Source organism: Eretmochelys imbricata, chromosome 5 (assembly GCF_965152235.1).
Source record: "Eretmochelys imbricata isolate rEreImb1 chromosome 5, rEreImb1.hap1, whole genome shotgun sequence".
Taxonomy (NCBI): Eukaryota; Metazoa; Chordata; order Testudines; family Cheloniidae; genus Eretmochelys; species Eretmochelys imbricata.
This window is the reverse complement of record NC_135576.1, coordinates 5012628-5027879: the sequence shown is the minus strand read 5'-3', so window position 1 is coordinate 5027879 and position 15252 is coordinate 5012628. Positions and strand designations below refer to the sequence as shown.

At 50.5% G+C, this 15252-nt stretch overlaps 1 protein-coding gene across 1 annotated transcript; it reads right to left on the bottom strand.

Moving 5' to 3' along the window:
• On the bottom strand, nucleotides 1–2059 carry MYORG (myogenesis regulating glycosidase). The gene has a single exon (XM_077818088.1). The coding sequence runs from the start codon at nucleotides 2057–2059 to the stop codon at nucleotides 23–25; it is 2037 nt and encodes a 678-aa protein (XP_077674214.1). The 3' UTR covers nucleotides 1–22.
• Between the last annotated feature and the right edge of the window lie 13193 nt (nucleotides 2060–15252).

Below are 15252 nucleotides of genomic sequence, written 5' to 3'. Positions count from 1 at the left end.
TTAGAGTGGACGGAGGAGTCTGTTAAGATACCCAGAGGAAATAAGCAACTTCGTCCAAGTCAACGGGATAGTCTGTTAACAGGACTGGGGTCTTCTCAAACAGCTCCCCTTTGTAACTGCGCCATTTGCCGGCCGGGAGGTACACATCTCGCTCTTGCTTGCCCAGCTCCAGGACAGGGGCCACCATGAGGGTGTCCCCAATGAGGAACTGGGAGTCGATCTTGTGAGCGAATTCATCCCTGGGAGAAATCCACCAGATGGGCCGTATGATGGGGTCTCCCGTGTCGGTGACCTCCCCAGCTAGCTCCAACAGGAGAGGGGCAACCAGGGACTCATGCAGCTCTGTGAACTTCTGTGCAATCTCAATCACTGCCTTGTCGTAGAGCCAGGGGGGTATGGAAAACTGCATGGAGGGCATGAAGGCCGACAGCTCCAGCCAGCGGATGTACAGCTCCTGATCTGGGATTTCAACAGCACCTTCCGTCTTGTTGGGGAAAAAATTCCCACCAATCATGTCAGCTGAAATGAAAGGATACCCCAGCATGCTAATGGTGAGCACTGTAGGGATCAAGGACTTGAGGCCAAGCTCATATCCCCAAACTGAGTCGCGGTCGATGATGCGGAAGAAGCACGAGATGTTTTGGGACTGGTAGCCGACCCTGACTTCGGCGAGCTCGTAGAACGGAATGGCCATTTCCGTGTACCGTCTGGACCAGATGCTGGGATCCGACAAGGGCCTGAAGGTGCTGAACTGCTTTGGAAGGTAGCTTACCTCACCAGCGTCAAATTTAAAGGACGCTATGCCGTACTTTGACCGCAGTTGTTTCAGGTGGCTCTGAAACCACTCCCTGGCTGTGGGATTGGTAAAATCCAATATGGCCCCAATGCCGTTCCACCACTTCACCATCGCGGGGAGTTTCCCTGTCGGCTCCTTGATAAAGAGCTGCTGCTCTATCCCCACTCCAAAATTGGAGGAATTGTAGTTTATAAAGGGATGCGTCCACAGGGTAACTTTAAATCCCTCTTCTTTCAGCGTTTTGAACATTTCTGTCACATTAGGGAACTTTACCGGATCAAAGTCAAAATCCCCATAAGTCTGTGTGTACATGTCATCAATTTCAATATGGCTGCAATTAAACCGGAACTTTTTAATCTTTTCTGCAAAATCTAGAAGTTTATCCTGGTCAATATGATTTTTGTACAGAGCCCATGTAGACCAGATGGGGTACCGGAAGGCGTTTTCTGATGGGATCTTAGAAGGCTTGTTAAAGTACCTGCGCACCATGTATTTGTGAATGGAGGTCACATCCAAACCGACGCAAACACGGTAGCTTAGCTCCGGGAAAGGCTGCTGCCCAAGGGGAGGTTTGTAGGGAGAATCCTTATACCTGGCCTGAAAGAAGAGCGACCGTTCACTGGCGTTAAACCCCAGGTGGAAGGGCACCGAGTCGTTGATCTTTATAGCCACCGCTTTCGAGGACAGCCAGTACCTTTCCAAGATGCCTCCAAAGCTGCCCCTGAAGGAATATACGTCGCTCGTCACAAAGGGCATGGGCTCCTGGTACCCTGGGAGTCTGATTGGCCAGTGCTGGACGCTCATTTCACAGCCCCCGTACCAGTGAGCGTCCTCCCAAAACATGGTGTGCTCGACCACCGTGTCTACCACAAACTCCTCCCAGCGGACGCGGTAGCACATCACTGTGTCCTTGGGCTTGACTGTCTGAATGAAGAAATTCAGCTTCCCTCTGTCTGATCTGGTGCAGCTTAAAATCTCCCCTTCTTTCGAGCAGGACTCCAGATCGAGGGTGCCCGACTGAAAGGCCAGTCTGAAGACCACCTCCCCATTGTGGTTTTTGATGATGAACCCATCCTTCCTCAGGTCCATCAATTCCGTCTTTAGCCGCTCCGCCTTCCTGAGAGACGCCGTGTAGTAGCACCAAGCCACCACCGCTGCAATGAACAAGATGAGCCCGACGATTATTGCACCGATCATTGGCTTCAGCTCCTTGGACGGCTTCGGCTTCACCAGGTTGAAGTTTTCCGGCAGAAATGTGTACATGATGCTATTCTTTCTGAAGTGCTCGCTCCTAAACAACAACAAGACGGCTGATTTTAACAAAGCCGAAAACGCTTAGTTATTTCTGGTAGAGTTCTTGTCAGGCTCTCAAAAAAAGGAAAGGAACAGTGGTGTATGCAGCTGTGATTTCTTCTCCAGATCCCTTCAACCCCTGAACAGTGGTGTCTGAAACAGAAGGGGGAAAAATACATATAAGCATCCTCTAAGTCAGGGGAGGGCAAACTTTTTGGCCCGTGGGCCACATCAGGGTTGCAAAACTGTATGGAGGGCCAGGTAGGGAAGGCTGTGCCTCCCCAAACAGCCTGGCCCCTGCCCCCTATCCACCCCCTCCAAGTTACCGACCCCTGACTGCCCCCCTCAGAACCTCTGACCCATCCAACCCCCTTGCTCTTTGTCCCCTGACTGCTCCCTCCTGGGACCCCCCCACCCCTAACCGCCCCCCCTGGGACCCCACCCCCATCCAACCGCCCCCACTCCCTGTCCCCTGACTGCCGCGCCCCCTATCCACATCCCCGCCTCCTGACAGGCCGTCCAGGACTTCCATGCCTAACCACACCCCTGCTGCTCCCTGTCCCCTGACCGCCCTGACCCATATCCACACCGCTGCCCCTGACAGGGCCCCTGGGACACCCACGCCTATCCAACCGCACCCCATTCCCCATCCCATGACTGCTCCCCGCATCCAACTGCTCCCTGCCCCCTTACCATGCCAGAGCCGGCCACGCTGCCCGGCAGGAGTGGTGGGCCAGAGCACTGGGGGCGAGGCGCACTGAGGCTGCGGGGGTGGGGGGGCAGCAGGGGAGGGGCCAGGGGCTAGCCTCCCCGGCCGGGAGCTCAGGAGCTGGGCAGGATGGTCCCGCGGGCCGGATGTGGCCTGTGGGCCATAGTTTGCCCACCTCTGATCTAAGTCAAAATATATTACAGCAGAATGTAGAGAACAAGCAATAATGGGGCCCGTTTGCACCAGGCACCATACAAATGGAGTAGGAGGCAGTCCCTGTCCTGAAGAGCTAACAATCTAAAACAGACAAGGGAGACAGGGTGGCGAAGGAGGAGAACCATCCAAGCAGAGTCAACAACGTGATGGAAGCAAATGGCATGTTAATGATACGGAGAGAGAGAGAGAGAGAGAGAGAGAGAGAGTGAGAGTGAGAGTGTGTGTGTTTAGTTAGGAGGGGAATCAGCTAAGTGGAAAGCAAAGCGCATGGAGAGGGGACACTGAAGGAAAAGGGGGACAGGGCTGGGGAGAAGAGGGTAAGAGGGTAGATGTGGAGTGAAGTAGAGGTGAAAAGACTCTGTGGAAGGCAGAAAGGATGAGCATACAGCCAAATCAGCACAGGGCAGAGGAAGTCCCATCAAAACTTTAGAAAATGTGCTGGATGTCCCAAGGTCCCTGCTTTGGCTGCTTCTGCTCCTACTGGCTAAAACGGTGGTCCCCAAACAGTGGGGGTGCAGAGGAACGTTTATGGGGGGGGGCATGGTGGGGCCTGGGCCAGCCCCCATGGGTGGCAGGGAGGGAGCACCACCAGCCCTGCTCCGACCCCAGCTCCTGGTTATGGCTCTGCTCCTGGCCCCGTCCCCAGCCCTGACCCCAGGCCCAGCCCCGGCTGCGGCTCCGCACCGGCTGTGGCCCTGGCTGCCGGCTTGGCCTCAGCTTCCTTCCAGCTGCGGCCCCAGCTCCACACCCGCTCCCAGCCCCGCCCCCAGCTGCGGCCAGCCCAGGTCTCAACCTTTGGCTCCTGGCCTGGCTGTGACTCCAGCCCCAGCCTTGGCCCCCGGCCCTGACCCTGCTCCCAGCCACGGCCCCAGCCCCAGTTGTGGCCACACTTCCCAGTCCTGGGGGGGCGTGAGGTAAAAAGTTTGGGAACACTGTCAAAGGCAAATGCAGTTTTCATGTCAAACTGACTCACCACATTTCCATTTGGTTTAGCAAACCAAAACAATCTTTCGATTCGGGACTGTCAAAACATTTACCAAAAACATTACCAACGTTTCTTTTTACCAAAAATTGTCAAAACATTACCAAATATTTTTGATTCAGAACTTTCCATTGAAATACCAATTTCTTTCATTCAATGATTCCATCCAGTTTGGGATTAAAACAAATGTTGAAACACCAGAATTTCCTGTAAAACAAAAATTCTGATTTTTGTTTAGCGGTAGCCAGACTGCATGTGTGTTGAAGGGAAGACGTTAATCAGAGAAACACGGCACTAGGCCTTTCTAGTTTTAAAGGTCTGGATTAAGGCATTAGCTCGCCTAAAACTAGAGGCCAAACTAAAAAGCTTACACACCTTTATTGGGCAGTGCTAATTAACAGCCACAGAAGAGTAACCAGGTGATGATCTCCAAGCAACCAAACTTAATTTTATCTATGTCTAAGGGCATGGCTACACTTGCAGATGTCGAGCGCTTTGAGTTAAACCCACCTTCAGAGAGTGCAGTAGGAAAAGCGCTGCAGTCTGTCCACACTGACAGCTGCAAGCACACTGGCGTGTCCACATTTGCGGCATTTGGAGCGGTGCATTATGGGCAGGTATCCCACAGAGCACCTCTTCCCATTGTGGCGCTGTGGCTTGTGGGAAGGGGGCAGCGGGTGCAAGGCATTCTGGGTCCTGTCCCAACGCCCCGTGATGCATCAGTTCGCATCCCAGCAATCCCTCTGCTTCCGTTCACAATTGGCGCCATCTTTCAACATTTTTTGTACCGTGCGCTCTGTCTTCCCTTTCGGTCTGCAGGAATGGGGCCCCAACTGCTGAGGAGTATGCTGACGAGTCTCGCCAGCACGTCATGTTTGGCAGTTGAGTTATTCCTTAAGATCCAAAGTGACAGTGAGGACTCAGACGATGATATCGACGTGAGTAATGCACAGGACACGAGATTGCTTGTGGCATTCACGGACATGCTCACCACCGTGAATCGGCACTTTTGGGCTCGGGAAACAAGCACTGAGTGGTGGGATCACATCGTCATGCAAGTCTGGGATGACGAGCAGTGGCTGCAGAACTTTCGGATGAGAAAAGCCACTTTCATGGGACTGTGTGAGGAGCTCGCCCCCCACCCTGCGGCACAAGGACACGAGATTGCGAGCTGCCCTGCCGGTGGAGAAGCGGGTGGCTATTGCAATCTGGAAGCTGGCAACTCCAGACAGCTACCGATCAGTCGCTCACCAGTTTGGAGTGGGGAAGTCAACCGTTGGAATCATGTTGATGCAACTTTGCAGGGCCATTAATCACATCCTGCTCAGAAGAACCTGTGACTCCAGGTAACGTGCATGACATTGTGGATGGCTTTGCACCAATGGGTTTCCCTAACTGCGGAGGGGCGATAGATGGGACGCATATTCCAATTCTGGCACCAGCCCACCTAGCCTCCAAGTACGTTAATCGGAAGGGGTATTTCTCGATGGTTCTGCAGGCGCTTGTGGATCACCGTGGGCATTTCATGGACATTAACACAGGGTGGCCTGGAAAGGTGCCTGACGCATACATCTTTCGGAACACTGGCCTGTTCAGGAAGCTGCAAGCCGGGACTTTTTTCCCCAGACCAGAAGATCACCGTAGGAGAAGTCGAAATGCCCATTGTGATCCTGGGAGACCCCGCTTACCCTTTAATGCCGTGGCTCATGAAACCCTACACAGGGAGCCTTGACAGCAGCAAGGAGCAGTTCAACAACAGGCTGAGCTGGTGCAGAATGACTGTGGAGTGTGCTTTTGGTTGTTTAAAGGGCTGCTGGTGCTCTCTGTATGGGAAGCTGGACCTGGCTGATAACAGCATCTCCGCAGTTATATCCGTGTGCTGTACCCTCCATAACATTTGTGAAGAGAAGGGTGAAAGGTTCACTCAGGCATGGAAATCGGAGATCCAACACCTGGAGGCTGAATTTGAACAGCCAGAGAGCAGGGCTATTAGAGGGGCCCAGCGTGGGGCTGCAAGGATTGGGGATGCCTGGAGGGAGCAATTTGAGGCTGAAAGCCACCGGTAATGTCTGGCGCCCTGCACGAGAGTGAAGTGCAGTGGTTCCAATGTTAGTAGGAATCTGTGTTTGCTACGCTGACTTGCAGGGCCTGTTGCTTTCCTGGGCTAAGGCATCTTTTACATTATGCAATAATAAAGAAGTTTTCAAAGCAAAAAAATCCATTTAATGAAAAGAAACAACTGCTTGGGAAACAGGAAAGGGCAAGGGGGTGGGGTGGGGAACGGTACAATCACAGATTTGCGTATGGAGTGCTGTGCAATGAGTGCTGAACTTCAGGAGGGCTATACTGCCTGGTGATGGGGGTTGAGTGCAGAGGGTCGGGGTCGTAGTTTTCAGGGCTGGGTGGTGAAGCTACAGGTGTTGGAGGCAGCTGGTGGCGATAAGAACCCGGATGTTGGGGAAAGTGGGTTGGAGGTGACATGGGGGCACAAGGGAAAGAGTTTTGGGACAAGGGCTGCAGGGGCGGGCGGGTGAGGCAGTGCTCCGCCTGCATGGCGACGAGCGCCTGGATTGAGTCCGCTTGGCGCTCCATGATGCTTAGCAGCCGCTCCGTGCTTTGGTGCCAGCGATCCATATTCTACTGGCGGACCCTCCTTTCACTCTCCCGCCACTCCTGCACTTTTTGAATTTCATTACTTGAATGCTGCATGACTTCACGCAGCGTGTCCTCTTTGCTTCTGCGTGGCCTCTTCCTGATTCTTTGCAGCCTCTCAGCTGGTGATAACATGGACGACTGAAACCTCAGGGTTTCATCTGTAAAGGCAAAATGCAACACTTAGCAGAGGCAGCATTGTTCACACCAGACAGAGCAATGATTCCCCCGTACTTAAGGGCAAGCACAATCTACACAGTAGCATAATTTGCCCGTCCCAAAGCAAGCGCACATAACCCATGGGAGCCCCAAAATGGTGAGTAAGCACAGGGTCAAGGGGGACTGATTTTTTCATGGTTGGGGTTCTATGCCTTGGGGAGAGCCAACAGCGGCAGGGGGCCCCTAAACTGAACACTGCCCCCACATTTTCCACAGGAGTTCATCCTGGAAGATATCTCGCTGCTGAGGGTGACCTGGGAAGCAAGGGAGGGTCTTGTACTGCACTGCGGCTTTTGCCCTGGCCCATATGCAGCTTGCCTGTGTGCAGCAATGGTCCCCCCGCCCCCCACGGCACAGTGGTGCAGACAAGTTAGCCTTACTGGGGCAAGGACCACAGTGGTTCTCCCAAGAAACCGGCACAAGCACATTGCCCGAGTTCTCACTGAGACCTTTGAAGAGATCACGGAGGCCGATTATTGCGATGTGAGAGAGCACATCAATGCCCTATTCTGCATCTAGGCATGCATGCAGCCCTAACTCTCCTCACCCCAAGAGCCCGCACCAAATAACTTCCTTCCCAAAATAAAAACCGCTTACTGGGAACCTCCTCTGATGTTTGTCCTTCCCCAAACACTGGCCGCCGTGACTGGCCACCTTCCTCCTAGCTTGAGGACAGCTCCTGGCTGCATGCATCTAGGGATGCCGGGGTGTATTCCTCCTCCGGAGCACCCTCGCTCCCACTTTGCTCCTCCTCCTGCCTTGTTGAACTGGGCTCTGAAGTGTCCATGGTGGTACTTGGAGTGGAGGTGGGTTCGGCCCCAAGTATCGCGTCCAGCTCCTTGTAGAAACGGCAGGTCGCAGGGGCAGCACCGGAGCGGCTGTTTGCGTCATGGGCTTTGCGGTACACATTCTGCAGCTCCTTCATTTTAATCCTGCACTGCTGTGCGTCCCGATCATGGCCCCTTTCCATCATGTCCCTTGATATCTGCCCGAAGGTATCGCAATTCCTATGGCTGGAGCGCAGCTGGAACTGGACAGCTTCCTCCCCCCAAACACTAATGGGGTCCAGCACCTCGCCATTGCTCCATACTGGGGATCGCCTGGCACGTGGAGGCATGGTCACCTGGAAAGATTCGCTGAGAACACTCCACGCCTGGCTGAGCAAACAAGAAAGGGATTTTCAAAATTCCCAGAGAATTTAAAGGGTGGCTCTGACGGTTGGTCACCTGAGGGCAGGGCAGTAGAGTTCAAAGTGATGACCAGAGTGGCTAGAACAGGCATTGTGGGACACTTCTGGAGGCCAATCAGAGCGCATTAACAGACCAGGGCGTCCACACTGGTGCCGCGGCGCTCCAGGGGGGATGCACAAAAACGTTATTCCACTCGCCGAGGTGGAGTACCAGCAGCGCTCTAGCCACGGAGTCAGAGCGCTCTTCGTGCCTTGCCAGTGTGGACGGGTCGTGAGTTAGAGCGCCCTGGGCTGCTTTAATGCGCTGTAACTCGCAAGTGTAGCCAAGCCCTAAGTCTTCGCCACACAGTTAACTCAAGTTGTCTTCACTCAATTAACAATGGTAGCATGAGAACAGCCTCACTGTGGAAAACCACTCAAACTGCACAGAGTGGCTGGACTCTCAGCTAACAAACAGTGCTAACTGAAGCATTAGCCAGTTCCCTCTCACCCACCTCTTGCATTCTCTCTAATGCAGCTTGAGTTCTTTGGGGCGCAGACTGCTGTCCATTACATATCTGTACAATACTTAGCACTCTGGAGCCCTGCTCCTTGATTAAGATTCCTAGGTACAGTACTGCCTTAATATGAATGGTTTAGCATAAAGGGTTCTGTTTTCCAGCCAAGGGGCAACCCGGTCTGATCTGTTGCTTTTATTTAGCTGCTTTGTGAGTTGCATTTTTATTATGCCAATTGCACAAGTCTGAGCCTTTATATTGGCTTTTTAGCCATCAGAAGGTCCATTTGAACCGGGATTGTGGTCCTCAAATCCTACTGACACCTTGTCAGTCTAATATCCCATCGCTCACAGCTGCTGCATGGCATGCTGCACGGGCCAGTGTCTCACTAAAGCAAAGAGAGAGATGCCAGATCTTCTGCAACAAACACTGCTGCCTATTAGAAAGATTTCTAATGGGACTTAACTGGAGGATATAGATTTGCTGCTCTCATGTTTGAGGCTGATGAGGTGGTTACGTTGCCCACACACAAAGAGCAAATGCAGATTCTTGGGCTGATTTTCTTTTTAAGATTAAGAGGAAATTGCTTTTTTCCTTGTTTCAAAGCACTTGCTCATGGAAATAATGGGAGCCCCTCTGTTACACGCTGCATGCCTTCAACGCCTACGGAGGGACACCAATGGTTACAAGCCCCTAGTGAGAATACTGCAATGGAAAGCAAAAATTCTGCATGCACTACAAGGATATGCATAAAAGCTGTAGCAGGAAGCCAGGGAGGATGTGGCAAGATTCTAGGCAGAAGCTCTAGAAGTGAAACAGAGGAAGGCTAACCTTGTGGCTAACACTGTGTCCCCCATTGTGTGCAGTGTTGTAGCCATGTTGGTCCCAGGACGTTAGAGAGACAAGGTGGGTGAGGTAATAGCTTTTATTGGACCAACTTCTGTTGGAGAGAGAGACAAGCTGTCGAGCTACACAGAGCTCTTCCTCTGGGAAAGGGTCTGGAAAAGGCACTCAGTGTCACAGCCACATACAAGGTTGAACAGGTAGTTTAGCAGAAGCACATATTCTACGGGATCATTCAAGGTGAAGTGCCCAGTTAACACCCCTGTAGCCATAGGACAAAAAGGGGGATACAGATTTCATGAGTGAGCACTTTTTATTGGCGGTTAGCTAATCCCCATCCTCTGAACTGTAACCCTTATCATAGAATATCAGGGTTGGAAGGGACCTCAGGAGGTCATCTAGTCCAACCCCCTGCTCAAAGCAGGACCAATCCCCAACTAAATCATCCCAGCCAGGGCTTTGTCAAGCCTGACCTTAAAAACTTCTAAGGAAGGAGATTCCACCACCTCCCTAGGTAACGCATTCCAGTGTTTCACCACCCTCCTAATGAAAAAGTTTTTCCTAATATCCAACCTAAACCTCCCCCACTGCAACTTGAGGCCATTACTCCTCGTTCTGTCATCTGCTACCACTGAGAACAGTCTAGATCTATCCTCTTTGGAACCCCCTTTCAGGTAGTTGAAAGCAGCTATCAAATCCCCCCTCATTCTTCTCTTCCGCAGACTAAACAATCCCAGTTCCCTCAGCCTCTCCTCATAAGTCATGTGCTCCAGTCCCCTAATCATTTTTGTTGCCCTCCGCTGGATGCTTTCCAATTTTTCCACATCCTTCTTGTAGTCTGGGGCCCAAAAGTGGACACAGTACTCCAGATGAGGCCTCACCAATGTCGAATAGAGGGGAACGATCACGTCCCTCGATCTGCTGGCAGTGCCCCTACGTATACATCCCAAAATGCCATTGGCCTTCTTGGTAACAAGGGCACACTGCTGACTCATATCCAGCTTCTCGTCCACTGTAACCCCTAGGTCCTTTTCTGCAGAACTGCTGCCGAGCCATTTGGTCCCTAGTCTGTAGCAGTGCATGGGATTCTTCCGTCCAAAGTGCAGGGCTCTGCACTTGTCCTTGTTGAACCTCATCAGATTTCTTTTGGCCCAATCCTCTAATTTGTCTAGGGCCTTCTGTATCCTATCCCTACCCTCCAGCATATCTACCACTCCTCCCAGTTTAGTGTCATCTGCAAACTTGCTGAGGGTTACAGAAGTTGGTTCAATAAAATGTATTACCTCACCCACCTTGTCTCTCCTCTGTGCTCCTTATTCTAACAAAGCTCCTTGTTCAGAGATAGAAGAAAGCAAAGCTGCGTGTGATTCCTCTGCATTATAGCTAAGGCTACGATTTAGTCACAGGTATTTTTAGTAAAAGTCACGGACAGGTCACAGTCAATAACCAAAAAGTCAGGGCCAGTGATCTGTCCATGAGTTTTATGAAAAATACTCCTAACTAACTCTTACCTACTGATGGTGGTGGGGCAGTGCTCCCGCAGATGCTGCTGCTGCTCCTGGAGGTGGGGGGTGGCCAGGGGTCCTGCCTCTGCGGCTGCTCCTGGAGGACTGCCGCTGCTGCCCCGGGTGGGGGTGGCCTGGGGCACTGCTGCTGCTCCTGGACCGCTGCTCCGGGGCAGCGCCCAGGACCAGTTGCCTGGGGCAGTCCTGGGGTCGGCTGCACTAGCCACTGCAGCTGCAGAAATCACGGAGGTCCTGGAAAGTCACGGAATCTGTGACCTCCGTGAAAGATTCGAAGCCTTAATTATAGCCTGACGTACCCCATAAGGGTTACAGTTAAAAGGATGGAGGATTAGCCCCATGGAGCCAGCAGTAGAATAAACTTCTAGGAGAAGATCAGGTGAATTCAGGGTCTGACCATCTCTAGGAAACTCTGCAAAATCTTCCTCTTCGAAACAGTTTTACCACCACTGAATGACACCTGCAACACTGATCCCTACCCCGTCTAGTCAATAAACCCTATTCAACAACAAAAACACCCTGAAACAAAACAAAACAAACAAAACCATTACCCTCAAAAGGGGGAGACGTACCAGAACCTCCATGAAATCCACTGCTGTGAAATGTGCACTTTTATCAATTTTGATATCACACCAAATGATGCTAGCATTTTATATTACCGTGCATAGATTAAAGCGTGGGAGGAAGCGATACTTTGGGAAGGAGATGGGGGTAGAGTTATCAGGGGGTGACCAAGCCACGACTGCTTTTTATAATCAGTTTAATAGATCAGGTTTTCACTTCTTCAGGAAACTTCAGAACTCCCCTCCCCTCAAATTTTCTGGTATCAATGGAAAACCAGAAACCCACACTTTTTGTAAGCTTCCCCCTCCCCCCCCCCAGAAGCAACATCATTTTTAACCAACAAACAAGTGTTCAGTTTCCGATTTTTACATCAAAATACAGAATTTCAGTTTTGCTTAAACAAATAAAATGACCAGTTCTACTGGATAATAAAGACCCATGATTTTAATGTCTCACTTTCCATGCTGCTACCTAGGCATTGAGTTCCCTCATTAATTAAAATACCAGAAATCTTTGCTTTTGTTCAAGGCCTTGCTAAAAATCTTCCCTCTTTTCAACCATTATTCCCTTACTAATCACCTCAGCCTCTGCTCACAACATCCATGCCTTTGCTGTAACACTTGTTGAAAAACCAAAGTTTTCTGTCTTAAAACTAGAACCAACAGGACTTGTGGGGAAACATGAATATCTAACTCCATGAACTCTTATCTCAGACTTCACCTGCATTCCATCTCTGTCTGTTGGTGCTCTGACTTTGCAAGCACATTTTAAACTCTCTAGCATTGAATTCAGAGGACTACGTGTGTGTGCAAATTTCTGCCTGCCTGCAGGATTAGGGACTTGGACAGAATTCTTATCAGCGCTTAGTAAACAGTACTCCTGTAAAGCACCCTGCATGCCCTTGAGCCTACATGAACAACAGCACGCATGCAGCTAACTTGTGATGCTAAAAGCCACTTTGTAATCCTTGGCACCAACACTCCAGCAGGAAGAAATAGCAAGTTTCCTCCTGGGGGAATTCTGTGTCAAAAAAATTAAATATTTTAAAATTCTGCTGCGCAACTGGGGCTGTCGGGTTCGGGCTGCCATGTGTGGGGCTGACAGCTCAAGCCTGGCCATGCATGGGACTGACAGTGGGAGATCACAAATTCTGCAGGGGAAAAAATTTTGTGGGGAACATAAATTCTGCACCGCGCAGTGATGCAGAATTCCCCCAAGAGTACAAGTTGCCATGCCTCAAATGGCGAAGGTGCCTAAAGAAGATAGGGGTCTGCTTTAGCAGTTCTGACCATTACCTGTTATTTTCTAGTCCTAATTCCAGCAATGGCCAATGTTTGCCACTTCAGAGGGAGCAGAGAAATCCCATGTTACTCTCCTAGGAACCCATCCTACAATGACCAGGACCCACTAGGAGGGGGGCCCTGTCAGGGTTCCTTCCCCACTCTGAACTCTAGGGTACAGATGTGGGGACCCGCATGAAAGACCCCCTAAGCTTATTCTTACCAGCTTAGGTTAAAAACTTCCTCAAGGTACAAACTTTGCCTTGGCCTTGAACAGTATGCTGCCACCACCAAGCATGTTAAACGAAGAACAGGGAAAGAGCCCACTTGGAGACGTCTTTCCCCAAAATATCCCCCCCCCCCAAGCCCTACACCCCCTTTCCTGGGAGGCTTGAGAATAATATCCTAACTAATTGGTTACAAAATCATCAAAGACCCAAACCCCTGGATCTTGGAACAATGGAAAAATCAGTCAGGTTCTTAAAAGAAGGATTTTATTAAAAAAAAGAAAGGTAAAAATCACCTCTGTAAAATCAGGTTGGAAAATACTTTACAGGGTATCCAGATTCAAAACAGAGAGGATCCCCCTCTGGGCAAAACCTTAAAGTTACAGAAAACAGGATAAACCTTCCTCTTAACACAGGGAAAATTCACATAAAACAAAAGATAAACTAATCCGCCTTGCCTGGCTTACTTACCTTTACTGGTTGCAATATTGGAGACTTGGATTAGGATGGGTTGGAGAAGATGGATTTCTGTCTGGCCTCTCTCAGTCCCAAGAGAGAACAAACACGTAAACAAAGAGCACAAACAAAAGCCTCCCCCCACCCAAGATTTTAAAGTATCTTGTTCCCTTATTGGTCCTTTGGGTCAGGTGCCAGCCAGGTTAGCTGAGCTTCTTAACCCTTTACAGGTAACAGGATGTTGCCTCTGGCCAGGAGGGATTTTATAGCACTGTATACAGAAAGGTGGTTACCCTTCCCTTTATTTATGACAGGCCCTAATCAGGTGTGCAACGCTGTAGCGAACGGGATCCCATCCTGACTTCCTGCAGAATAAGCAATTCAGGGGTTAAACTGCAGAGACTGAAGTGCAACCACCTGATGATACAAAGCCACTTTCCACTTACCATCATCCTTGAGCCCGGGAATGAGGGAACCCAGGGCTCTGTGGCATTTGGCTGCTGTACAGCTCACTTAATTAAACCTATTGCCCATGTGGGCTAATCACCCCTTAATTCCACAACAATCTCATTATTTAAAGTAACTGAAAGGCTAGAAAGCTAAAGGCCTCTGACTGAGGGGTGAAGAGATTTGTCCAGTCCAGACTTCACAGGTGTTTTTCTCTTCATTCAGTCTTCAAATAGCAGTTGTGTCCTTTCACTTTCTCTCAAACCTCAGGTTCCCTCCAGTTCCTGACTCACTCAGTTTCTCTCTTGCTGCATCTTAGCTCTCAGTCACTGCTGACTCACAGAATCTCTGTGCAGTGGTGTTCTTATTGTTTTCCATGAGCTGGCAGTGCCCATGTGACTGCACTGCTAATGTTACAGGGAGATGGGATCATAGCCCATAAGGAGGGGGAAATGGGACATACACAGAATGAAAGGGCAGCGTGGGAAGGAGCATAGCATAGTGGACAGAACCAGGCTAGGCAGGTTGAACTGCCTACCTGGGTGACCGAGGAAAAGTCGTTTAAGCTCCCCTGGGCCTCAGTTTCCCTTCTGAAAACAGAGCTAAAATTTCCCTACCTCACATAATCCATTAATAATTATGAGGGGCTTAGACAACTGCAGGGAGGAGAGCCATGGAAATAGATAAAATCTATTGTGACACTGTCTCCTGCAGCCTTTGCATTTTTAAAATCTTTTGAGCCTCTCCAAACTCTATAAACACAAATTCAGCCTCAGACAGGCCACTGACCTGGTCTCTAGTGCCCAAGGGTTTAACTTCAGCTCAGTGCAGGTGTGCTCCAGGAAAGGCTAAAACTCTTCACTTGGGAGGGCTGGGATCAGCCCAGGAGTACAGAACTAGTTAGAACTCCAGGCTCAGTAGTTCTTTATTCACTCCTTCATGTCTTGTTGGAAATGCTATTTCCTTAAGGGCTGACCGTGGCTGTGTTCTGTTTTCTCAGTTAAGTCATCTGACCACTTTGCAGTCTCTACCTCCCTGGAAAATGGATATGTTTGGGTTCATCCTGTTTTAGAGATGGGGAAACTGAGGCATGGGAAGGGGAAATGACTTGTCCAAAGTCACACAGCAGGTCAGTGGCAGAGCAGGAAATAAAACCCAGGGGTCTGAGCTCACAAGCACTTGTGCTAGCCATTAGGCAATACTTCTCCCCTCAAACACATGAGGACCAAATTGATGAAGTGCAACTCTCCTCTGGCTGGCTGTGAAGGAGCTAATAATGAAAGCCAGAACTGATGATGACTGAAGGAATTCTTCATTGCCTATCTAGACGGGACGCCACAGACCAGAGCACGGGTGAGC